The 27,405-nt window shown below is 35.7% G+C and overlaps 1 protein-coding gene across 1 annotated transcript in view; it reads left to right on the top strand.

The window, feature by feature from the left end:
- Positions 1-27,405, top strand: part of LOC107095441 (syntaxin-binding protein 5-like) — a gene marked incomplete at its 5' end in the record, with an annotated part of 62,322 nt that overhangs the window by 13,057 nt on the left and 21,860 nt on the right. Inside the window, 5 exons of the mRNA XM_015391546.1 lie at positions 835-903; positions 5,038-5,103; positions 11,681-11,785; positions 19,324-19,377; positions 22,442-22,621. Of these exons, the coding sequence (XP_015247032.1) occupies positions 835-903; positions 5,038-5,103; positions 11,681-11,785; positions 19,324-19,377; positions 22,442-22,621 (474 nt within the window). The remainder of the gene's footprint in view (positions 1-834; positions 904-5,037; positions 5,104-11,680; positions 11,786-19,323; positions 19,378-22,441; positions 22,622-27,405) is intronic.

Here is a 27,405-nt window from a genome sequence, read left to right on the forward strand (position 1 = left end):
TACAGACTGAATTTAACTTTCTGCAATCATAGAGACTACAAAAAAATAAATAAGGGTTAACAAAGTGTATTTTGCACAACATGTCCTCTTAAACTTTGTTAAAAAACTAAAATAAATATGAGGGCAAATGCTTCTGGGTAGCACTGTGTATTCAACTGTAATAAAAATCCCAAGGACTGCAATTTCCTTAAAGCTGTGCATCTAGTGAATGTTTACAATATTTTGTTTCAATTATGGCACATTTGTGCTATATCAATATACTTTATTCTTAGAGCTGGGGTTACCTAGTCATTCTAAAGGTAAAATAAAGCCACAAAGTGCAATGATTTTACTTACTAAGCAGTTAGCTTTGCAACATGAGATTTATTTTATGTCACTCTTTCAGTAATGATATGTCTCCTGCTAACACAGTGGTTTTCGAGCAAATTACCAATCAGCATCAGCATTTCCAGGGTTTGCTGGAGCCGCCGGTATATCTTGTCTGTCCTCCCCTGACACTAACTCAGTTGCTGCTTGCTCTCACTTTCTTTTCCACTCTAAGCCTGTGTGTTCTTCTCTCTCCCCTCCTCCCTCCTTTCTCCCTAAAAATATGCTTTCTCCCTCTTGACATCACTTCTTTATCTGCTCTCCTTCTGCCATTTCTCACCCTACTCACAATACTATCACTTCTTTGCTCTCTTCCCTCTGCCATATCTCTTGCCTTGTCTTGAATCTCTGCCCACACCTCTCACTCCTTTTTCCTTCATTCCCTCTCCTCCTCCTCCTCCTCCTCCTCCTCCCACCTTTTGGTGACTCTGTGGCTGCTGATGTGGGCATGTGGGGCCTGCCTGACAGAGCATTGCATGCGCGGCCTGTCTAACTTTTATTCAGATTCAAAGAAAAGGATCCGTACATCCTATCAGAGTAAGTCGGGCCTTCCTACAGTAAAGGCTGGCGTGAAAGTACTTTGTGAATGTGTGAGTGGAGGGGTTTGGTGGGTCAGTGTTTTGTTAGATTTTAGTGGAAAGAATAGACATAGAAATAGATTTGGACTCACTGCAAAGAACAAGCGCAAGAAATTATTGAGGATTGAAGAAAATTTTAAACAAACTTTTCCCATATGCAGTGGCTTGCAAACCTTTGTGACATATACGTTTATCTGATAGAGCAACACTAAGCTGTGAATAATTGTAAAGTGAAAAGAAAATGAAGCATGGTTTTATATAAAAATCTGCAAAATATGGTGCATGATTTTATTCACCCCTAAGAGACTTAGTTTGGAAAGCCTCCCTTTTAGGATTTTATCTCTACCACTTTTGAATATGCAAAGATTGACCTATCTTTCTCTCCAAACCTGTTTAAAGGTTTCTAATGTTTAATTCCCATCTTATATACAAGACATTCCTTTTTTGTTTTTTNCTTTTTCCCATCTGAGTTGCAGCTCTTTGCAGCTCCTTCACAGTTACCATGAACTCTCTCCTGCTTCTACAGTGGAGCAAAAAATTTAATCAGCCACTGATTCTTACAAGTTCTCCTGCTTAGAATTGGAGAGGTCTGTATTTTTCATTACAGGTACATTTGAAATATGAGAGATAAAATGAGAAATAAAAGATATCCAGAATATCAGGGTATTTTATCAGTTGTATTTCTAAAATAATTTACTTGTAAAAAATATGGTAAAAAAATCAGTATTTAATGAATAACCAAGGTTTAACTCAATACCTTGTAGCCCAGCCTTGCAGATTTCCTATAAAGCAGGAATGTCTTGCAGCTGTTGCTGGGTAACATGGACTTTCAACTCCCTCCATAATTTTCTTAGGTTGTTACAGCTTGAAGACTACTTGGTCTCTCCATGACCTTAAAAATACCTTTAACAGAGCCACTCCTTTGCTGCCTGAGTGGTGTGTTTGGGATTATCGTTATGTTGAAAAATAGCCGGCTATGTTCCTTCTTCAAGGCTGTAACGGATGGAAGGAGGTGTTGGCTTATAATCTCACAACACACGGTCCTGTTCAATCTTCCCCGATCATTTGGCCAATTTTATTATCTTTTGAGAGATAATAATCTGTTCACTTTTGTGAATGAAACGTTGTTATTGGTGTAATGAAAATATATTTGACCTTAAAAGGGACTTTTCATTCAATTTTATAAAGATGTGCTAATTTCAGTTGCCCTATCAGATAAAATCTTAATGAAATATATATTGGTGTTTTTTTTCTGTCAAATGGCAAAATTTTAAAACATTTAACGGCTAGAACATTGGTGCAAGCCATTGTACAAAATTATTTCAATTTAGTCATGAATACTGTTCTTTGAAGGAATTTATACATTGCCATTATACATTTAGATGTCATTTAAGGTATATTTAATCTTAATTTATTTGGCTTATATAAATACAAGGATAGATAGAAAGACAGACATAGATATTCTTGAAGTATTATTTCTGGAAGACTGCAGTCAGACTGTAAAATCCTCAACTTATTATTGAGACAAATTTAGAAATTAGACATTTTGTAAGAACTTGTGGGAAATAACATAATTATTCAAAGTTTACAAGTCCATATCATGCATCTCAAACACTCCATTTATAGTGAGAAGATCAGGGTGTAGTTATATGAACAGATGGGGTTGTTTATTATATTTTCACTTTTAATTATTTTTGTTATTATTTTTTTGTGGCAGAAATGATTGCATTTTGACCCGTGCCTGCTGCATGCAATCAGATTTGCAATTCTTTTGTTTGGACTTGTGTTTGTTTTGTGTTTTGGCTGTTAAGGTCAGTTAAAAATGTGTGATTTGCACTACATGCTTTATAAGCTAGACTATAATCACATTTACATCTCAATGTGATTTACTTGGTCCAAAAATAGTTTGGTATTTTCACCACACTGTAGTGCAGGTCACACTAGCAATTAGCTGCTCTACAAGTGGACTAAATTAGTCCCACTTAACATGAAGTTGAGAGTAAAGACCTTGATTTTGAAAGATTACTTGTACATGTCCTTTCATGTTCTAATGGCTTTGCTAGGGTATATGTGTAAAAATACTGTTACAGTGAAAAATGTAGAAAAATCCAAACTTTAATCTGAGGACATTTATGCAATAAGTGGAAAAACTCCACATTCTGAGGTAATTGATAACACCTCTGTAAGGGCCTAATTTGCCCTTATGTAAATATGATTTTAACATAAGGATCCAAAGGGACTTGTTAGGTTCTCTGCAGGCATTCACATACCCCACAGATTCTTGCTGATGTTCAGTCTATATGTGTGGGCAGGGATAGTGGTCTGTGTCGGAGATTAGAGCCAAAAGCACAAGAGATAACAAAATCAAAAGATGAGATCAAAATCAAGAGCAGAAAATGAGAAAGATGACAGCTTTTTTAACAGAGTCTCTTAAGGACAGTAAGGATACAGACAATATATTGAAACTCTGGTCAGAAACCACTTTGTTTTTTCATTAGGTTTATTTTAATCTTCACTTCTGAGTAGATAGAGAATAAACCAACATATTTTCTGAGCTGGACATCTTAGTAGAACTATATATATATGTGTGTATATCTATATATATATATATATATATACACTCACCGGCCACTTTATTAGGTACCCCATGCTAGTAATGGGTTGGACCCCCTTTTGCCATCAGAACTGCCTCAATTCTTCGTGGCATGGATTCAACAATGTGCTGGAAGCATTCCTCAGGGAGTTTGGTCCATATTGACATGATGGCATCACACAGTTGCCGCAGATTTGTCGGCTGCACATTTATGATGTGAATCTCCCGTTTCACCACATCCCAAAGATGCTCTATTGGATTGAGATCTGGTGACTGTGGAGGCCTTTTGAGTACAGTGANTGTCTTGACCATGTCTACATGCCTAAATGCACTGAGTTGCCGCCATGTGATTGGCTGCTTAGAAATTAAGTGTTAATGAGCAGTTGGACGGGTGTAAATAATAAAGTGGCCGGTGAGTGTATATATATATAGTGGGATAAAGACATCAGGATGGTGATGTCAAAGGTTGATTTAAGTAATTTTAACCACCTCTGTGTTGAATCAATTATACATTAGGATGCATCAGAAGGTGTCAATGGGCCTTTGGGAGACACATATAACATACATGTATCTGTAGGATGGACGTGCTTTTCCATATATTTATAATATGTTTCATGCCAAACTTGCTTGGAACATTTGTAGATTAGATTTTAGAGTAAAGTTGAACAAACACCACATGTTTCCAATTGTTGGCACTTGGATACTTTGTGTTTACTGGCATTACACAAACGACAATCTGTTATGAAGACGTATTGATGCAACAATGGCAGATCTCTACAAGAGATTTGAAAATGTTCTTAACTTGTTATGGCAGGATAAATAATGTAATAGATAAATCTTGATTAATTACTACTAAGAAATTCTTAACTTAGTTAAATTCAGTATGCTTCCACAGCTTGGCATGAACTCAAAGCAACTAGAATTTCAAGAAAAACAGATTCAATTAATTTCAGTTACAGATATACACAGCATATCAAAATCTCACAAATTCAGTCATTATATCAGATCAGAAAAGTTAGTTTGATTGTAATTGTGTTACAAGGCAGTCTAACAGGTATTTTGAAAGCAAGGGAAATATGACATTGCTAAGGACATAAAGGATATTGCATTACTGACTTGACAACAACCATCTTACTGAGCAAGCGTCCGGCAATAGTAGAAAGGAACAACTGTTCTTAGGTTAAATATATTTTAACTTTGCCACAAGTAACTCTGTACAGTAGAAAAAAGTTAGTATTTTTACTGTTCTCAAATTACAAATTGGATTTTTCTATAACCTTTCACTGTTAAATATAGTTACACCAACACATATTTAATATACTTATAGTCATTTCACAGACATTTCATTAAAGAGGTACCAGTGAATAAGAATGCATAACTCTCTCTTAAGTGTTGTGTTGTTGATAAACATTTTGTGAATCATCTTTATGAATAAAAGGATAAATAGTGATTAAGGATGTGTCTCCTCTTCCTTCTTATGGCTGTCAATGGCTGCATTAGGCCTTACTGAACTCACTGACAACCAGCAGTCCATAGACATGGAGAGAAGCAAGTCACCCACTTCAGGTAACCTACTCATACATACCTACACACATGCACCCACTTGACTCTGAAACATTCTGGCTTGATATTTGCATCTATTTTGCTCGCTTGAAACTATGCTGGGTTGCTGTTGACTTTTAACTTGTATTACAGCCCTAGGTCCCCTCACCCACCACATGAGTATCTTCACTTGATGAGCATGGCAGCTGTTTAAAATGGCTGCTCACGTTCTGTGGCATTAGCTGGAAGTCTTTGATTAAAAACTGCCAAAGGTGATGAAATCAGAGTAGAATATCTGATGCGTTTTGCCCCAGCTGCGACTGTTGTTTTCTTTCATTCTTTTAACTCTACAGAACTATGTTTTCCAAAAGGTAAGAAGGAAAAAGAAAAACTACCCCAACCATCTCCTCTTCCTCTTTCTGTGTGAATCTTTGATTTTTCATCTAAAATTGATAAAACATCTGGCAGCTGTGGTTATGATTAACGTTATGAAATGTTGCGGGTAACGTACCTCATAAAATCTCATGCTTTATAGTACCGTCTTTGTTCTGTTTCAGTCATATTTATTATCTTCTTTCATTAAATGTTTTTTAGCATCTGAAAGTGCGCTGCTTGTATTAAATTATACAGGATGTATATTAAAAGAGGCTTGCCTTCTCAAAAGGATAATTCTGTAAAGACGCATATAACCCAGTGGTTCTCTGTATGCTTCTAGGTTCTATTTATTATCGTCTCTTGCATGAGGAATATAATAACTGATGGAAAAGCTTGGTCAAAGCAATTACACAAACTACTGAATATTCTTTGTGGCATGGATGCCAAAATAAAATTGGTTTGATTGCAGTTTATGAGCTTTGCGTACTGAAGACAAAAAGGGAATACATTATGGAGGATTTTCTTTTAGTTACTGTATAGTAAGACTACTACAGCAGATTCTGGTGTCAGCTGTGAGAGGGATTCTATCAGTGTGTGACTGTGTGAAAGAGACTAAAAGGCTGACTAAATGTGTTACAGGTTTTTTTATTAATTGTCATATTATAATGGCCCCTATGATTGAATTTTACGTAAATAATATGTTATTTCTTACTAGGAAGGTATTTTTTTGTTATCTTAGTTCAAATTAATTACTGACAAACACAGACAAAGCAAGGATAAAGAATTTTAATACGGTAAGATGTCCAGTTTGAAGTATGCTTAAGCAGGAAAATATGTAAAATAGGCTGAATGAAAAGGACTACCGGTATACAAAAATATAACACAAAGTACTGTGATGTGCTTACCTGGCAAAGTAATGGATCCTAATAAGATATCTTTTTGAGAACCTGTTTCAGAAAAAATGCCACTTTTGGTTCCACAGTTTGAAATCTATTATAATATTTGCATTAATGGCTCATTTATTCCAGTCAAATCGGGGTTTTTTTTATTAGCTCAGAAACAATTTTGGAATATCATCTCTTACTTCAGGAAATTGCAGTTAATTTCTGAAATGTTTCAGCAGATGGTGGGTAATTTCAAACTTTGGCTGTCTGGGAAGTGATGTACAGCAATTTCCTCTTAATGAGAAAGCAAAAAGAAGGATGCTTGAAAGAAATTGTTTCAAATAAAAGAGGACTGCAGTTTAAAGCAGTTTGTTCTCCCAAATATGAATAAAATGGAGTTGACCCCTCTTTGATATGATTCTGAATGGGATTGGGGAGATGTTAAACAATTGTTTTTCATTTACAAATAGGGAATATATTTAATATTTAAGGAATTGTGCCTGAATTTATTCGGAAATCGTAGTATTTTGACGGGGTCATCACAAGCACATCTGGTGCCCTGCTGCCCAACTGTCAACAACTCATCTTTGCACCTCTCCAAATAGATGATGACCCCGCTTGGCTCTATGGCGTGTTGTTTTGTTAGATCTATCCTCGATAACCTCACAGATCTGAGTCTTTAAATTACTTTTAAAGAGGCCACTCACCCACCACAATTTGCTGTGGGTAAACTTTATCTTTCTCAGCAGTCCTGGGAGAGCACAAATCCTTCCTTGATAAGAATTGTCCAGCTATTTTTATAAGCTCTCCTTAAGGTTGAGGGGTAGGAGCTCTGTTTTGGGGACCAATGTGGTATAAAGGTCTATCTTATCCACTGTTGTGGCCATTTGCAAAAAAGACCCTGGGGGCTTATCCAGAAAGAAAGAGTTGGCATCAGCTCTGGCAGCTGTGGCTTGAGTGTTAAATCAGTCAACCACCAACTGGAAGGATGTCAGCTCATTACGGCCTGTTTAATTGTCCTTCATGCTTTAAAGTGTCCTCTGGCAAGACACTGAACCCTACATAACCCTGATGTGCTCATCAGAATTCAAGTGTGTGTGTTTGTAATAAATAAAAGTGCCTCATGCATTGAATGTTAATATAAAAATGAAGCAGTGCACATGAAAGGGTAATTGAGAAAGAAACAATAGAAGCACATTGGCAGTGATTAAGAAGAAAGTCACTGTCAAGTTTGCAGTTTGATCTCATGGGTAAGTGTCAAACTGAAATTGTCGTTTGTGTGAATTACATGAAATGTGTCTACATTTTTTGATTGTCAGTCACAGTAAGATTGATTAGGAAAGAATTATTCTGTGATTTGAAAAGATATTGGTTTTCTCAGTCTTCCAAAGCATTCTCTGCAAAGTTCCAATTATATTGTAAAAAAGCATCACCTTAGGTGGTTCAGTGGTTGGTGCGCATGACCCATATATGGAGGCCTTAGTCCTGGACGTGGCCGAGCCGGGTTTGAATCCTGGTCCTTTGCTGCATGTCTCTCCCCCTCTCTCATACCCCCTTTCCTGTCAACCTACTGTCGAAGAAACAAGCCACTAGTGCCGCAAAAAAAAAAAAAAAAAAACACTTAGTAGCTTTCACCATAATTGGGATGAGCTAGTCTTTCTGGGGTCCACAAGACAAAACAAAAACATTTAACGGGTAAACATTGTAGATATATTATAGATGTCATCAGAAATCATACAGAATTATTTATTACATTTATTACTATTGCATTAATTCTCACTTTTATACAGTAAATATGTTAATTAACTACCCACAAATTTATATGGCACATTCTTAAGTAATAATTAAAAGACACTTTACTATTCAGGTACATTCGGTGGGCAATTATTACAATAACTGATGGCACGATAAATAACCGTTTTCTTTAAGGCATAGATTGGATTATAGTCGGTTCTCAGTTGTGCAAGAAATAAATTCTTGTTCAAATTATACATTTTTGTTTTTAGATTGAATTTATTGCACTGAATTTGAACAGTTATTTAGTTTTTACTTTAATTTTGCCAGCAAGGATTATGCCTTAAAAAATTCAGCTGCAGAAATCAACCTGCTGAAATTCACCTTCAAAAATTCAACCATAGAAATTGTCTTGCAAGAATTTGCTCGCAAAGAAAGTATTTACCTTCCGAGGATGGGTGTTAAACTGTTGATGGCAAAAGCTAGCTACCTTAAATTTCGGAAATTAACTCCAGCTTCAAGTAAAACTCAGAGTTTCCATGGTAACTGAACCACACACGTTTAAAAAAAGCAAGATATTATATTTCATATAAAAAAGACGCTCTGTTTCATAGTGCTGTAAGAAGTACTTCTGGCAGGCAACAAGATTGTTAAAGTCACTCAAACTCACCAGTTTTTCTTTTATAGGACACTTCTTAGTCATCATTTAGCACAATAATCTATGAGAATAAGCTGCAAGTCCAAGGACATTGTGATCTAGCCATCAAACAATTACAATTTAGCTGATTGTTTATTAAGGTTTCTACTTAATTCTATTAACAACAGAAACTCTACCCACTACAACTTATAATTGAAGAAATATATCAACATATTCTATTAAAGTTAGGACCAGAAAGAGATTATAATTGTATCATAACCTTTAACAGAAAGAGCTCTGGTTATACAATTTGAAACACCAGTTTAAAAAGAAATATATAAAGGAATCTTATTATTATTATTTAATAAATAAGAAAATAATGTATTCATTCTAAACTAAAATAAAAAATATATTGGTCATACCAATTTATGATATAGGATATTATATATAACATTCATACCCTGTCATTTTAATTTTAAGTTTATTTGTAATACCTTTATTATTATGCTTTTTATAGACAAAAACTGCAAATAAAGCAACCTGATGATTGCTGGCTAATTTAGTAAGGTTGGCTGCTCCAGTACCCGACCTGTAATCGGAAGCTTTACACACATGATGCTCATAGCTTGTCAGCTATAATCTTTAAAACATTGGTACCTTAGTCAGAGTAATAGGAGTTTCTTCTTTAGCTTCATACAAAGGCTGTCAGTGTTTCTGTCTGATAAAGAATTCCCAAAAAAAGCCATCTGAATTGGAAATGTTGTATTGGAAAATAAACGAAAAAGCATAATGTAACAGCTCGTGGTTTTAAAGACTTAAGATTTGGAAGACAATGATTCACTGAATCCAGTTACCAGCCTATCCCTATTCAAAATGCCATGATTAAATGCTGATAGAAGTGTCTGTTTGCACTGCAAGTAATTTTATAAGAGTCTTTGATGTGAAAATACTGTTTAGATTCTCAAATATGAAATAACATGTGATTGATTTGTTTTAATGGTACAAAATAAAAATGTTGTAGTGTGTCTTTGACCATAATTCTTTGTTTTTACTTCAGTTAAAAGGAGTCCCCTAAAACAGCTCTGCATTTTTCCAAAAGAAAAATAATAATTAATTCCAATTTTTTTTTTTCTTAGAATATATCTTTTATATATCACCTATTTTCATGTGTTTACTCACCAGCCTGCCTTTGCTAAGACTGCAAGGACAAAATAACATAACTAAGACAAGATGTTCTTTTCCTTTGTGCTAAGACGCCTTTCAGATCTGTCATGTCATCTAGGTCATGGGAATTTTGCAGTAGGCTTAATATTAGGTGTTAAAGACATAAAAGAGCATAAGATTTGTGTAAAGATGGGTGAAAAGAACAGGTATATAAGCAACAAGATTCTGTGTGAACAAATTTGATTCACATTTTGCCAGTGGGAGAGAAAATGCACACAGGTAGAGATGATACAGATCAGTGTTACAGCTTAAGAAGATAGAAAGGAAAATGGTCTCATTGTTTTTTCTTTTTTCCTGCCATCTTAGTTCATGTTCCATGTTAATTGGGAAGTGATTAAAAACACTCTAAGCACTGATATTCCTGCAGTAATAATAGACAGCACAGCTGTGCTTTGCTTGGCAAACAGAGGCAGTATGGCTTGTTTTTACTGGATGAAATCACACTGCCACCCTTCACTGTGGCCATTAGATGCTGTCTGTCTGCCCCTGGCACACCAGGTTGGTGGTGTCTGCTTAAAGCTATATACACACTGCAGACAGACAGCTTATTAAGCAAGTCAGCAGTTGTCCTTATTCACCCTGTGTCAGTGAGTGTAAGCATAGATGAACTGATTTCCTCTTAACAAATGTTCACCTCTCTTAACTGACATTAGATGCAGTAATTGGACTGCCGGATGATTGGAAATTGTCTCCCTCCACACACCAAATTATGTGCATTTTTTTTTTTATTTAGGGTTATATGTCACCTTTTTCCAAGAGTTTTAAGCCACTAGAAGCTGTAGCAGTACTTAGCTGACACATAGACAAGATGGCACACAACCAATTGAGAACTCACCCAGGGGGTTAAATTTAGTAGAGGTGCTTTAGGTGTAATGATATCTAAAAAAAGAAAAATAAAATATTTACTGAAGATAGAAACACAATGTGAAATTTTTAGAATCATATTTACACTTACAGACAGAACTCATTAGAGGGAACATCTGTGCATATGCACCCAAATCTGCTTTTAATAGGTGTAGTTTGTGCTTACAAAGATTAAAACCACTTTATTTTTCAACAATACTTCTGTAATTACCTTGGTCCTTTTTGATAGATGCAGTGGTGTTTGTATTTGAATAAGCCCATATCAGTTAAAGTAAAGCAAGCCCTTTGCTCATATAACAGCATTCTTATTCCCAGTCATTGGTCAGTTTATTACATCATTCTGAATCGGATGTTTCATTAGCGTTAGATATGGCACAAGGAACCAATATAAATATTTGTATGTTCTGAGAAGGTAATGTCTAGAATTCCTGTGTCATTAAAAAAAACTGACAAACTTGGCAGATATTGTTTTTTATTGCTATAGCTTAAAGATATAGCACTAGATGGTTTGCTCGTATAGAAAATGTAACTATGTCTGTATGATAGAAGGTCTTTTGCATAAAATAAAGCCCAAAAGCATTAGAAAGAGCTGCAGTTTTGTGATAAATAAGTCTGGTCTATTGCAGTTTTTTGTTGTCCTTGTGGTAATACTTTAGAGTCATTTTCATTGTTATTTGAGGGATAAATGAAGGCGTCTGAGCTGTCTGCTGTTGGTGGAAGAGAATATTTTCTAAACATGGCATTAACCTCTTTTTTTCATACCTTCAGATTTGATTCCTGTCTATTACCTGCAAGTTTCTCTTCTCCCTAGTTCACCCAGTGTGTTTTTCTCTCCCCTGCTTCCCTGAAAAGTCTGTCTGTTCTGTTGGCTCTCCTGTTTCAGTTCATTACCCAACCTCCCTTCACAATGACCCACGCATCCTGCCAGAACCGGTGGCCAGTCTGAGAGCCAGCCACTGCAGTCCAGTCTTTTACTTACTGGACAATGGTAAGATGAGGGATGACTCATGGATCTCGGCCTCTTCGTGGACACCTGCTTGTGGTCTGTGTTCTGTGGCCTACATGTTACATGTGAGGGAGATAGGATCATTAGTTTTAGGATAGTGATTGTTTCAGCGTTCACCTTGCATGCTTGCTATGCTTCACGCTGTGAGCAGCCCTATTAACAAGATAGCGGAAATCTTCAAGTGAATTTGTTTCAAAACAACTATGGTACAAAAGAAATAAATCTCTTTAAAATGTAGCGATTTCAATTTAGCATCTTTTATACTATTTGTCACTTTATAACCACAAACTTCAAATTATTTCACATATTGTGCAATTACTACAGTACACAGTTATGTACAGAAATAGTACATAACTGTGAAGCAAAATAAAATGAAGGATGTTTTTTAAGAAAAAAAGTCTGAAAAATGTAATTTCTTTCAACCCCCTTTTCTCCCAGAGCCCAAAAACAATACAAGCACATGGTTTCCAATGTTACCTAATAAGTGGGTTTTTTTGGTACAACAACCTCTCAAGCTTTTAACATCTTGTAAAACACCATACTGTACAGCCTATCATCAAAAGAGCTTTAGAGATCCACAGTTCAGATTGTACAAACTATTGGTTAGGAACAACAACAATCTGGACTTTGTAGAAGAGTGAAAAGAAGATGGGTGCAGTTGAAATAGATCCATAGGAATTCCAGGTTTGCCATAAGTAAATGATGAGACAGCATATATTTTGAAAAAGTGAGTTTTTGCCAGAAAATTGAACTATCAGGCATTTACGCAATTCTGCAATAACTCCTTTAAGAGGCTCCAAAACACTTACACATGGTCCAAAACTTTGCATTCCAGTAGAACAAGGAGCCAATAGATGAAGCTGCATATATGGAAGGGAATAGCTTAGATCAAAACTTCAATCTAGGTAAATTCGATCTGTTTTTCATAGGAAATGGGCAATGAGATTAGCCTTTACATGTACAAAGCTGGTAGAGATATATCCCAGAAGAACTGCAGATGTAGTTGAAGCACTGGTTGGCTTTACAAAACATTTTATTACATCACCTAAAGTCCCAATAAATTAGTTTGTGATTTTAAGGTGACAAAACTGGAAAATATTTTTAAATCCATTTGTAAAGCATTTTACAATATTACAAACCAACTGGACTTTGGAATATGGCCAAAAAAACAGTATATTATGCAAGTAGGCTTTAAAGGCACACCGCAGACTTTGTGACCTAAAGAGTTGATGCATACGAGTTATTTTAAATGATTCATCAGACCAACATAAAACACTTGACAATATCAATGCTAAGAGGGGGGCTCCCCTCTCTAAATAACACCTATGTAAGCTGTGAGACGACTTACAATTGTTGACCAGGTCATGTGACTTGGAAGAACGTATCGCTTTACGGCCACAGGCTCTTATATAGACGTAGTACTGATGCTTTTGATCCAATATTTTCCTGCCTGCTCAACTTCTGGTCATGGCTGAGGCAAGGAAAAAGTTGAAACCTCCTGAGGAGGCTTAAAAGAGAAAATATGAAAGAGATTGTGCAAGAGGAAAAACAAGAGTCGATTGAGTTCGAGTTTGTTTGTTGTCGCAGACTGTAAGAAGAAGCTAAATGTAAAATAATTTTTTTTCTCAACATTATTATTAGACATTTAATTTAACACTTTTCTCCTAGTATAAAGTCATATATCTTTATTATTTTCGATGTTTAGTGGAAGCAAAATATGGGCAGAGAAAGCCAGCAGGCTAATGACAAAAGCTAACTGAGATGCCCCGTCCGAACCAGTGGCTCTTCGCTGGAGCTGCGCTGCTGGTCCTCAACGCTGCATGGCGTGGACCGGGCTGCCCTGCGGTGTTCTCTCGAAAGCAGCAGTGTTTCTCTGGCCCTCTGAGCTGAACCTAGAAGCCTATAGCGCAGCCCATGAAAGGACACAGGAGGATGGCCAGCTGATTGTTTGTTGACTTTTCCTAGCATCCCTAGCGGCAAGTGTTGCCACTAGGGATGCTAGATGTGAAAGTTACAGGTTCTAGCACCCCTAGTGACCAAAAGTTACCCGGTGTGCCTTTAAGATTATTGAGAAATATTTCTAAGCTCAATAGAAATCTAGATGATTTAGCAAGAAAAATCCAATTAGACATCCCAGAGCCATTAGTGGTCAAAACAGAAAAAGCTTACGAACCAGCTTGCTTACTGTGCTGCCAGAAAGAAAATGTGCTACATGCTTTGTGATGATGGTTGCTAAGTGGCCTCCTTGTCTTGTGGCTCCACATGCAATGAATTTTGATGTTCGTATCTGCCAGATCTGGGCTTTGACCTCTGACCCCTTATCAGTCTCCGATGCTGTGATGCAGGTCGCATTAAGAATAAGAGGGAGGGGTTGTATTCTGGTTGAATCCAGCGTCTCACTCTGTGCTTTGAGTGACTCATTCTGTGGTGCATTAATCATTGTTTCCCCTCTAGAATCACTCATCGCTGCCACTAAAAGGCGACAAGCTTCTTTCCCGAGCCCTAGTGCTTGGGTCTTTGTCTGTGTGTCAATAAACTCGCATACTTATCTTGTTGTTCTCTTGGCTAACATTAATCATGACCTTGTCTTGTCTCTAACTAACTGCATGAAGCTTGCTGTGTGGGTAATTCCAGAGCTGAGCAGCTTTAGCAAAGTCTGTTTTAGGACTATGATACATCATATGTAATGTCAGAGCTCTATTTTTCTATACTCAATCAACTATTATGGGTTTTATCAAGAAATGTGATGGAATTTTATGCCATATTATCTTACAGAATATTACTGTTTGCAATGGGTGAATCGAGTCAGGAAGGTGGAATATCTACACTACTGTTAAAACGCCAGATGTTGTCATCTAACACCATGTTGACCTATGTAGAAATGTTTTTATCTGAAATTTGACATATGCCAAAAAACTAAACCGAAAAAAAGGTTAGAGAGAAAACAAAAAAGATGAAAAAAAAATCAATTCAGGGCAAGTAAACATTTTTATGGTTTATAGTGTTAATGATTAAACAATGCTGATACCTAAGAAGAGTATATGCTGTAACTGGATCAAAAGGTGTATTAAACAGTGAACTTGTCTGAAGGCATACACTCTTATACTAGCACACTGTTGTTCCATTTTTTTCTTTTTCTTATTTGGTTTGTCATGCACTTTTCAGGGTATGTGACAATGGAAGTAACAAAATCTTGATAATGATATATCATGCTCTAATAATTTCATTGTTACAAAAAACTGGCATTTTAACAGCAGGGTAGACTTTTAAGAGTCACTTTGTGCTGCTGTAAAATAATGGGTCATCTGTGTGGAAAGATAAAATGTTGACGGTGGCCTAGTTCAAAAGAAAAAAAAAAAACTCTTGAGTAGTGCCAGAGCATTTCAAAGAACATTTAAATGTTTATTTATGCCTTGGGCAAATGTTGTATCCTTGCAAAGAAAAGGGAAGAATCTGCATGGTCAGAAAAATAATGTTATTTGTTAGTGGGTACAATTGGCAAACCATTTTCTATTTAATGCTTTACATATAGTTAGGAGAAAGGGGAGGTCTAGCACCATATTTGAGGCTAGTTCTACAAAAACTGCTGTTTTATTTAAAATAAAGTAAGATCAGTAACACGTTAAAGATGCAATATAGTTTTTAATCACATTTACTGGCAAAGTACAGTTCCCCAAAGAAGTATTCAGCCTGTTTCTGATGTGGAAATTGTTAAATTAGTTTTCACTGCAATACAACCATATAGTAGCCTAATGGTTGGATAAATAATTTAGAGGTCATTCACAATTTTCATCATTTTCAAATTAAGGGTATGTGTATGCTTTTAAATGATGATTTTTCAGCTCATGGCAAAGTAATTTTTTTTTATTTTCTTAGGCATTGTCAACTTGAAATATTAACCAAACTCAAAGTGTAATTAACAAGCATTGCTCTGTGCTAGCATTAAGTAGCATTAGCACAACAGATGTCAATTAGCTTGTATCTTTAATTTTATAGCTAAAATTATTTCTCTATTTATTCAGCAACTTCATGGAGGCTTCTCTCTCTCTCTCTCTCTCTCTCTCTCTCTCTCTCTCTCTCTCTCTCTCAGTTTTTTTTATTCATTTATTTATTGATTTGCATTCAACATCAAGTATTGTTCAGCAAGAACAATTGCAATTGTAGTTCCCAGTTATGATAAAATAGGTTTGCTGAAAATCAAATTTTTTATGATTGGATGTGTGGGGAGTTCAGTCCAAAAAAGTAAAATACATACAGTATCTACAGTGAGGAAAATAAATATTTGAACGCCCTGCTATTTTGAAACTTCTCCCAGTAAGAAATTTCATGGAGGGGTCTGAAATTGTCATCGTACAGTAGGTGCATGTCCACTGTGAGAGACATAATCTAAAAACAGATTCAAGAAATCACAATGTATGATTTTTTTTTGTATGATACAGTTGCAAATAAGTATTTGAACACCTCAGAAAATCAATATTAATATTTGGTACAGTAGCCTTTGTTTGCAATTACAAAGGTCAAACGTTTCCTGTAGTTTTTTACCAGGTTTGCACACACTGCAGGAGTGATTTTGGCCGACTCCTCCACACAGATCTTCTCTAGATCAGTCAGGTTTCTGGGCTGTCACTGAGAAACACAGAGTTTGAGCTCTTTCCAAAGATTCTCTATTGGGTTTGGTTTGGTGATTGGCTAGGCCACGCCAGAACCTTGATATGCTTCTTACAGAGCCACTCCTTGGTCATCCTGGCTGTTTGCCTTGGGTTATTGTCATTTTGGAAGACCCAGCCTCAATGCTCTAACTTAGGGAAGGAGCTTGTTCCCCAAAATCTCGCAATACATAGGCCCAGGCATGCTCTCCTTAATGCAGGGAGTTTGCTATGTCCAGTATGCAGAAAAACACCCCCAAAGCATGATGCTACCACCTCCATGCTTCACAGTAGGGATAGTGTTCTTAGAATGGTACTCATCATTCCTCTTCCCCAAAACACGCGTGGAATTATGACCAAAAAGTTATATTTTGGTCTTATCTGACAACATGACTTTCTCCCATGACTGACCATGTTAGTAGCTGGATTCTTACTGATTGTATGGGGTGGGTAGGTGTCTTTATGCAGCTAACGATCTCAAACAGGTGCATCTAATTAAGGATAATAAATAGAGTGGAGGTGGACATTTTGAAGGCAGACTGACTGGTCTTGGAAGGTCCGATTTCTAGCTGATATACAGGTATTCAAATACTTATTTGTAGCTGTATCATACAAATAAATAGTTAAAAAAAAATCATACTTTGTGATTTCTGTTTTTTTTTGTTTTTTGACTATGTCTCTCACAGTGGACATGCACCTACGATGACAATTTCAAACCCCTCTATGATTTCTAAATGGGAGAACTTGCAAAATAGCAGGGTGTATAAATATGAATTTTCCTCACTGTACGTTTTGCACACTTGTTGAAATGTTGAAAATTGTGACCAACCTCTAAGATGAAGGGCCAAGTCAAGAATTCCACTCAAAAACATCAGTGAGACTAAAAAGAGTGTTACAGCCCACACACATACATAAATAGAACTCCCTCAGTATGACACTGCAATCACCATATCTATCTTTCCCTAGGGCCTAATAACAGTACCCATTCCCAAAAATAACCATGTTCACATTGAAGTCTAGTTACAATAAGAAAGGCAGGGTATAGCAAATGGGGAATTGTAAGTGCAATGCAAATACAATAGAATGTTGTTACATTTAAAAACAAAAGCCAGAGTAAGTACACAAAAATTCAGCATCATGCTACCATTATTGTCTGTAACACCTTACAATGCCCCAAAATACATTATATTTCAAAAATATTGTTCAAGAAAGACAATACATGAAACAAATTGGTTGTATACTTTTGGAACTCATTGTAGGTACAACAGATATGATGTAAAGACATTCAATTCAATACATTTCATTTTTTATATTTTCAATTGACAATGTCTTCTCAAAGCACTTTACAAAATAATTTTATCAGATAATACGGACAGATGGTAGAAATGTTTCATCTAAGGAAACCCAGCTGACTGCACAGAATAATTGGCTTGCAGGACATGCTCCTCATGGATAAGATAATTATAGAAAAAGTAATAGCCATTAGGTAAAATGCAAGCAGTATCTACTTTAGTACTATTTACCTCTTCCGTCGCCCAGGTCAGCTTGACCTGTTTGTTGCAATAAAACCAGTTTATGAAATGTTTGTGCAGCTGCGGAGCAATTATGCAGAGGAACCATCCTCGTCTAACAGGTTTATAATGAACATAATTTTCTTTAATCGTATATCTAACAGTCAACATTTTATGAAGTTGCTGCATCAGTTCTTCTCTAATCATATTTTATGAAATCGCTTGTCCATTAGCTCATTAGTGACACTAATCTGAAGGCCAACTCTCAATAAAAAAATATACAATAATGTACGGTAAGCTGGAAATGGACTCTTTAAATGAAACAAATCTTTAAACTAAAGCATCTTTGGAGAAGACTTAAGAAGACAGAACGTCCCCTTGATGAGCATGAAAGATGAAGTTCAAGTTGACAAAGTCTCATTACTAGTCTTTTGTGCATGTGTCTTTTCTAGGCTCCAGTACACAGCAAAAGGATCAGAACCTGAGTTCACTTTTTTTCACAAATAAATCACTGCTGACTCTGATTACTTTTACCACTAAAAACAAACAATTAAACGGACATAAAAAAAAAAAAAAAATCAAGTTCACAGTCATGACATTTCCGTACTGGTCATTTAAATTTCAAGGTGTTATTTAAAACCCATTCTGTTTTTTTCACATGTAATTAGAATTCAAAACAAATAAAGAATAATCCACTTTTCCTGTAAATAATTTTTCCTTGATTCTTTATTTTTTTGATGCACACCTCAACTCCAAACTTTCTCTACTTTCTGAAAAATGCTTGCAAAATGTTTCACTGAGCAGTTTTGGTTGCCTTTAGTGTACCATGAGGAATCATCCTGTATATCTGTGCCTCCATGTCAGACATCCCAGGCCAAAAATACTTTTAAACTGAATATAACTATTGTAGATATTGAATATTAGATAAACTAGACAAATGAATAGGCTAAAAGAAAAATGAATGAATGGGAGAAAGTTGGTTATTTTATCTGAGCTGGTAACCAAGAAGCCAAATGATGCCTGATCTAGGCTAATAATTATTACACCCAACAGTAAGCATCTCATCTCCACATCAGTATTGGTTCTAAGCACTGTTGCACAATTGCCTATGAAAACTGGCCTGGGAAAAACCGTAGAGCATGCATTTTACCTGCCTTATGTTATTGCACCAAACTGCATGCTCTGGTTCCTTGTTCATTTGTTTAATTAAGTTTTGTAGGTTTTTTTTTTTTTACCTTTTTTCTTATTATTTGACATGGATTATGTCTGCTCTTTTTTTTCCTTCCTTTTTTCATTTCCTTTATCTATTTATTTTTGTTTGAAGGGATTAACTGGTTCTTTGTTTCCTATTCTTTTGTTTCAGTAAAGGGACCCGGCAGAAAGTTAAGTCTGCCCACAGATCTTAAGACTGATCTTGGTACGGTAGGCGAAAGCCAGCAGTTTTCATTTGATTTCCTTTAAGTTGTTTACTTTCTGTTTTGTAAAATAACTAGACCTTCTGTCACTTAAGAATTTCTTTTTTATTCCTCTCATTAAATTTTCTGTTTCCTTATGACTTTCTATGTTCTTTTTTTAACCAGCCCATAAGACTGTCAGCCTAAAGTGTTTGTCCACTTTGGCCCTTTGACAGCTTTCTTTGTTTTGTTTTGTTCTGTTTTATTTGTATCTTCTGTGTTTGTTTCTTCTACATTTTGCAAGTGTTTATAAAGGTGATTTTGTAGTTCATAACTACTGTATATTTAAAGTTGAGGCTTTCTATCGCTTTCCCATGATTGGACCATCTTCTGGTTTTTGCTCAATCCTGCCTTCATCAACAACCGTTGCTTTTCAGTATTGGATCACTCGCTGCCCTGTCTCATTGTAACTGAATCATTTCTCGCTAAAACAGTTCTCCCTTCATTTTTACTGGATCACCTACATAACAGATTCTTCGCGTCCACCCCTGCTTGCATTTCTGACTGCTAAACATCATGATCTCAGGTTTCCCTTTGCTGTCCTTCTGCAGTTTTACATGCACTCTCCACACTGACAATGTTCACTTTCTCAACATATAACTCGCCTGTCTGTAACTGTTGTTTTTCAAACCTTTTTTTTAATGCAGTTACAATAAAACTTTTTCCTTTTTTTTTAGCTGCATTAAGAATGAACATTTTAATAAATGATAGAAAAGAACATTTTTAAACCATTCACTCTAGTTTTCTTTTTTTGATAAAAGGTGTCTTTTTAGTGTTTCCTCTTATCGGTTATTATACACCCAAAGAAAATCAATATATATTTTGGGGATTTGATGTCAGAAATACACAAAAAAAATAAAGAGGAGGGAAAATAATAGGTTCATTTATTTATTCTTAATATGAATGTTTTTTACAGTTAACAGTATTATAAAAAAAGATACAAAGTGGATAGTTAGGTGCGAGATAAAGTTGGTATAAAGTTCAAAGCAAGTGTAAATGCAATAAAACATTACACCATCATGGTGTGAAGATGTTTTTCTTCAAAGGTTTAGATCAAAATATAGTAATGTTTTGGAATTACCTATTAAAACTTGGACATGAATCAATTTGGGAACCTCTGCTAACAGATTTCTGTTAACAGATGCTCTATATCAGATTGGATCAGAGTAAAGGGGTAGAAATAATTTTAAGATGTTTATTTAATGATAAACTTTACTTTGTATAAAGCAGTTAGATAAAATCTGGACAAAAGGCTTTGAAGATTATGGTTGTGACTTGTCAAAATATAAAAATGATAAGAGGTACAAATGCCCACGCAGGACTATTTCATTATTTTGCTCCTTTGAGCATCTAAAATGTCAAAATATGAGCAATTTTATAGTGTGTTAACGAAAGAAAAATTTGTTATTTAGTCTGTTGGATGGAACAGTTCCCAATTTTTATGCAGATGAATATAATTGTTGGTGTATTTTTGATAGATTTCTTTTTTTTTCTGGTTTTCTGGATAAGGTAGATGATACCGGAGAGAAGTCCTTGTTAACTAAGAGCTTTCATCAAAACATCTGGGAATAAACCACTGTTACTGTGTCCCTGTTTGAAATTCAGAATAAGAAAAACACACCAGCAGATACACATCAGTGCCATCATGTGGCTTCCCATTAGCCCCGTTTTACACACTGGGGGGAGAAAAAAACACCCCTGTGCTATCTTGGTTCGTCCTGCTGTGAACCCATGTGAGTGTTGCACGTGGACTGGGTGGCACCCCAGTGTTTTTCATCTTCACTTTGGAATTGGATTTTTCTGCCAAAAGCACCTGAATAGAAGAGCAGATCTGAAAAGGCAGCCATAGAACAGGAAATATGGAACACTGTGTACTGCTTTTAGCAATTAGCATAATGCTGTTTGTCTGCATGCTTCATAAATGTTCAAACAAGAATATTAGAGAGGGAAGGAGAAAATGATAAAGGAAAGCAATTCCATCAGACATTCCTATCAACTCCAAATGCTTTTAACCTTGGTTTTATTACCACACGGATGTCATTTAAAAAGGGCATTGCTTTATTTATTTGTCTCGAAGGACAAGGAAGAATGGGAGCATCAAAGGATAGGTATCGTGGGGCTTTTAATTATGAATATCCTGACAGAATCGTTGTCTGTTGATACAAAAGAGCCGTGTCCAAGCTTTCCTATTTATGTTTTGTTGTCTCATTGAAAGGGTTTGGTTCAAAAGAAGTTATTTTATTCTCACTCATTTTGTCCCGCAGGCCCGCAGCATTAAATAAAAAACAGCCAGCAGCAAATGCAGTCCCTATGGAAAAAAAACATGTAAAGCCATGATTGCAGAATGCAACAAGTGTTTTCATATGAGCACCATCTGTGACTCTGTAAACGCTCCAAATGAATTTGCACAGGAATAATACAGAACATAATAAAGGTTTATTATGAGCTTAGATGGCAATGTTGCAAGGACTGAGATTAGATTAAAAAAATTAATAGCTTCTTCTAAAAACAGAATTTGACAGTCTGACAAGGATAAAAACAAAGTGGAGATGAAATTTGCCTGTTTTGTTTGTTGTGTTCTTTTTATCTCTTTCCTGGCACAGAGGTGGTGGAAGCTGCACTTTCAAATTTCACTCTGCATTTTTTTCTTTTCCTTTTGACAGCATCTATTTCTTCTCCTTGCACATACTTACCTTCAAACCACTCTTCAGCCCTTTGCTACGCACTCACCCCCTGTCCTTCACTGTCATTTTCCTACTTGACAATCAGGTTCTATACCTCTTACACTGCAATATATTCATCTTCATAGGCTCTGAAGCTTACTTGCCTTCATATTTTGAAAACAAACTTTGCTTCAAAACTACTTCATTTTGAAGATGTAAAAGGCCCCATAATGTTGTTTTGACTTTAATATCCATTTTCAGACCTATAAAGATGGATGTTGCAGCTGTGGATTACAATATGTTAGAAAAAAAATTATCATTTCCCTCCGTTCTGTTGTTTGCTAATGCTTTGCCGTTGTTACAGATCATGTCAATGGACATTGCACTAGTCCCACCTCTCAGCCCTGCTCGGCGGGGAAGCCTCGCATTCCGATGGGTCCCGAGGGGCCACGGCTAACCCGCAGAGGCCCTGGCCGACCACCCTTCCGAAAGGCCCAGTCTGCTGCTTGCATGGAGATCTCTTTGCCTGTGTCCCACACTGAAGGTGTGTGCTTGTCTTCCCAACTCCTTCATCCTTAAAACCTTCATACCATAACCCCCACATGTTGCTAACGAGTGCATGTTACCCTGTTTCCCTTGGGTAAGTGAACTGCAGCCTGATACATCGTTAACACAAAGCAAGCATGTGCTAATGCAAGTTAGCATCCTGAAGTTTTTGCTAATGTTGTAGTTCTCAGGAGGAGAGAACACATGGTCTTGTAATCATATAAACAGAAATTAATAGCTCTGCAATAGAGATATAAATGTCAAATAAAAAACTATGCAGGCTTTAAAGTCTGCAATGACTAAAACTTAGCAATAAATTGCTATTTTAACAGACATACAGCAAAAGCAACAACATTAAGCTTCCCAATAATGCATACACCTCCAAATTGTGCATAAAGGAATATTCTATGTACATCAATTAGAATTGTAAATATTATTGCTGCTGCTGATTTAGTTACAGAGTTGAAAAGAAGCTCTGAAATCATATTTAATGTGGATGGCCAAAAGGAAAGGCACATGACAAATCACAACTAGTAGTTTATGAGGTTTATAATATAATTCAGTGAATTAACAGCATTTGTAAAAGCATTTTAATGCTTTTAATTTAGCTCAGAGAGATCCCTAAAAACTAATTTCAGATTCTGTGTGCATGATATTCTTTTTGGCTGTGCTTATGTATGCATTTTTTACACAGAATGCTTCACAAGGTAAAACCTATTGAAAACAATATGACCAAAGACATATCCAGGAATGTATCACGCTTAGGAGAAGACCCTGCTCATCTGCATAATTCTGCTGAAAAGTTGATAAAAATAAAGATAGGATTTGCTCTGCTTATGTTAGGCTCAAGCTGTTGGAGGAGGCACATAAACCTCTAATATTAACAAGGAAACTCCAGACATGAAAGGAAACAACTTTGGGCAGATATATTAGAGGAGTTTTTACTGAAACTGAACATTAAAAAATGGAAAAATAACAATTTCTGCATAGTAGGGTCATTCTTATTTTAAGATAATTTTATTTATTTTTTTTTAAGTTGTAACTATCAACTAATGGCCTGACAGATCCTGGTCTCCATGGACATGCTTTACTCTGATGCGAAGGGATGGTTGGAAAATTTGATAATCAATTAGCAAAATTACTAGTTGGAATCGTATGAGACATTTCGTTTCATACTGTAGCAGCTCTTTCTGAGCTCTTTATTTGGTCATTTGTAAGGATTTTCTACAGATTTCTGCATCTTGCATTAGCATCATCTCTCAACAATTTGACTGCAGGCTTTGCCTCTGTCAAATGCAAGAAACAGCCCTTGCATTGTGTGCTTTTGAAACTTTGCTTGTGTCAACCATGTTTCAGGCGTGAAGGTTGCTGCAATTTAAAGGGAATTAATAAGTGAAATTTTGTTTTTATCAGCATCTTTCTGCCTTCCTCTTCTAAATCCAAAATCCCTTTATAAGTCATTGCAACTTTTAACAACTGTCACTGATGTGTTTTTTAAGGAGATTTGATGGTGGTTTTCTACTTAGTTCTTGACATGATATCCAATTCTCTTTTTCTCTAACTTTTAATATTAATAATAATCAAACAGTGGCCTTCTTTAGTGTGGCAACACACTTTTCTGAAAATTAGTATTACTACCTTCCTTTTTATTCTGTTGGGCTATTAATGTTTTATTATACAGTAACCATGGAACAATAACTAAAAAAAAACTAAGTTATCATAAAACTATTTTGATTGATCGATGTGAAAATTTGTTTTTGGTGATGCTTTTCCATGTGACTGAAACAGAAAAATCTTTGTCAGAAAACGGCAATCTATTATTAATTAAGGCTTTCATACCCTTCAGTCAAATTTCACCAAGAAAATTCTTTTTTTTATTTTAATGTGACTGATCAGCACCTTTTAAGTATAGATGTAGGACAACTATTCTGTAACGTCATCTTATCTTAAAGAACATTAAGCAACAAATAACCTTGCAAAAAAAAATCGGAGCAGGGTTTGTGTTATGAAGAAAAACCCTGAGCCTTAGACATTTCACGGAACCCTGTTTTAACCATCCTATGAAAAAGGAGAGTATGAAACAACTGCAAACCCACTAAGACCTCTTCTTACTATACATACCGTGAGAGGAGATTCTTATGCAATAAAGCAGCCTGGGGATCAGTAATCATTTAGGTAAAATGCTGATATTTACTCTATCGAAACAAAAGGTGTCCGACAAAAGCTCCATAAATCTTGTTGTGTTTTTTCGGAAGAGTGCCAATGACAACAGTAAGCCACAAAGCATGGTACCTAGGGGACAGTTCAAACATATGAAAACCTTTTGTGTGACTATAGACCAGTTAGCCTACATGCAAGATGTATGTTGGAAAAGCAAAAACTTTACTGCAAATAACTAATTTCACAACTTCTTCCTCTCCTCTAGGTAAGATAGACTGAGCCTGCAAGACGCATAGAATGCGATTTAAAACTCACTTTCAATCATAGTAATTACACTCAACAAATAGAGCTAAAAGAAAAGGGGAGAGCACATGTATGTGTTCTAAAAGGTTATAATTCTCTCATGGCTTTTTAACCCATTAAAAGGAAAAATTTAAATTTGATGATGATGATGATGATGATGATAGGCAGTCTTCTTCCAAACTAAAACAATCCTGTTGCAAAATCCTTTGTGATTTTGTCTTGGCTGATCACAAAAATTCTAATAAAAATGTTGCGATTTACATTTTTTCAAAACTGTTGAAAAGCTTAGGCACTGTATTAGTCGTGGCATTTTTTTGTTCTATTTAGTAAATAAAAAATAATTAAGATAGACACCATAAGATAATTGTCTTATGACAGTTTCTGTCTGTTCAGAGTTGCAGATCACCAAGTAAAAGGAGATGGGATTCAGTCTTAGCTTTGGTTATAAGCAAAATTTGAATTTATCTTTCCCTTAACAAAGACAAAAAAAAAAAATAAATCCACAAAATATAAGATTATGGATTGTCAAATGTTTTGATTGTTTTTCTTAGCAATATAACTCTTATATAATAATTTATAATTGCTTCACCTCAAACAAGTTAATTTTTGACAAAAGTCACAAGGATATATTAAAGGTTTTCTGATACTCTGAAGGTGAAAAAAAAAGGATGCTAGACAAATTCCAGGGAAATTACTGGTTCAAGGTGGAAACTGAAATCTATCCATAAAACCGACAAAGATACAACTAACCCTGGATGCATAATTTGTTGTGAAAAACTGCAACGCTCCAATTTACAGCTGTAAATCGGCCAAGTGCAGATTTGCATGAATATCAGACAAATTCTCAGTTTCTTTCAATAAAACCAGCATTTCCAAATGAAAGATGCATGACTTTCATAGATTATGTCTCATGTAATTCATCCATTGAGCAAAAGTCTTCTAAAAGACTTTGTGCCTCCCTCACTCCCGGCTCTCTGATGGACCTATTTTTACTTTTATTCGGAGCTCTCTCAGATCAACAAAAAGTCTCAGTCAAGTCACGAAAGGTGGATCTCTCTACGGGAGACTCAACGTTGTGACAGTCGCTAAAATGTCAAAGCTACTGTGGCCACTTTGCACGAACATCAAACAAAGTAAGAGCAAAAGTCGACCAGTTTGAGGTAAAACCGCGTTCCCAAATCACATGCTCTTCAAATTGTTGCCGTTATTTAAAGCTGGAATGATTTGCACTCAGTCTGTGTTTGTAAGCTTTATGAAGGCTTTCAGGAGTTTTCACAGCTGTGCTGGTGCAATTAACTCAGAATAAAAGTCTATTCTACTGAGAAGAGCGCAGTGCTATTTGTTGGAGTCAAATCTGAGCCCTTTAAATCAGTTCTGCAATTAGAGTCACACGGCTATCTTCATCAACCTCATTATACAAGAGTGACCTGGAACCAGGAGGGAAGCAGTTCTTCATTACCATAAGATGAATGTTTTATTAAAGTTGCTCTCTTGGCTACAGGTGCATTACTAGCGAGAGCAATGCAGACGATGAGAAAATAACCCCTTTCCACACCATTTCAAGCATTTATGACCTCTGAAAGTAACAATTTGACAGACATCATGAGAAAAATAGCATTCAATTTGATATTAATATGAATGACAAGCATTACCATGCCTCCCTTTCCTCAGCCTGGATATGTCCAGGAATAACAGCACCTAAGTTGGCACATTTACTGCTTTAAATTCAGTTTCCTATAAAACTATATTTTAGAGAAAAATGTTCATTCTGCTTTTCACAAATTTTTGCAACTTTAAATTTTAGGCCTAACTACAGTGGGTGTTTGGAAAATGGAAAAGAAATAGCACAATTATTTGCCTGATTGAAACAGTTCACCCTCAACTTTGCTTAGACTCTCAGGGCACTTCAGCTCTCTTTCACTTAACTTGTATAAATACAATATATAAGTTAAAAGGTGGTATTTTAATGCAAACTTTCTGCATTGGGGATCTTGGAAGTTAATACAGCTAGCTGACAATTCATACTAATAAATTAAAAGAAGAGTTTCTGCTGTGAGTATAACTGTATATTAACACAAAGTTAAATCTGTTGGCATCTTTGAAGTGTAAAGGATTAGAAAATTTTAACCAAATGAATTAGCATAACAAAAAACAAGGAAATATTTTATTGCAGTACCTTGATAACACACTGGAAAGGAAATGCTAACCTTTAAATTGAGTGAACTTATTGGGTGAAGAAAAGGTGTTTTAACAAAATCCTTTCTGTTGTAGCTACTCCCTTTAAAAATAGATGTAACTGAAGCATTTCTAATATATATA

This window comes from Cyprinodon variegatus, unplaced genomic scaffold (assembly GCF_000732505.1).
Source record: "Cyprinodon variegatus isolate N-32 unplaced genomic scaffold, C_variegatus-1.0 Scaffold546, whole genome shotgun sequence".
NCBI lineage: Eukaryota > Metazoa > Chordata > Actinopteri > Cyprinodontiformes > Cyprinodontidae > Cyprinodon > Cyprinodon variegatus.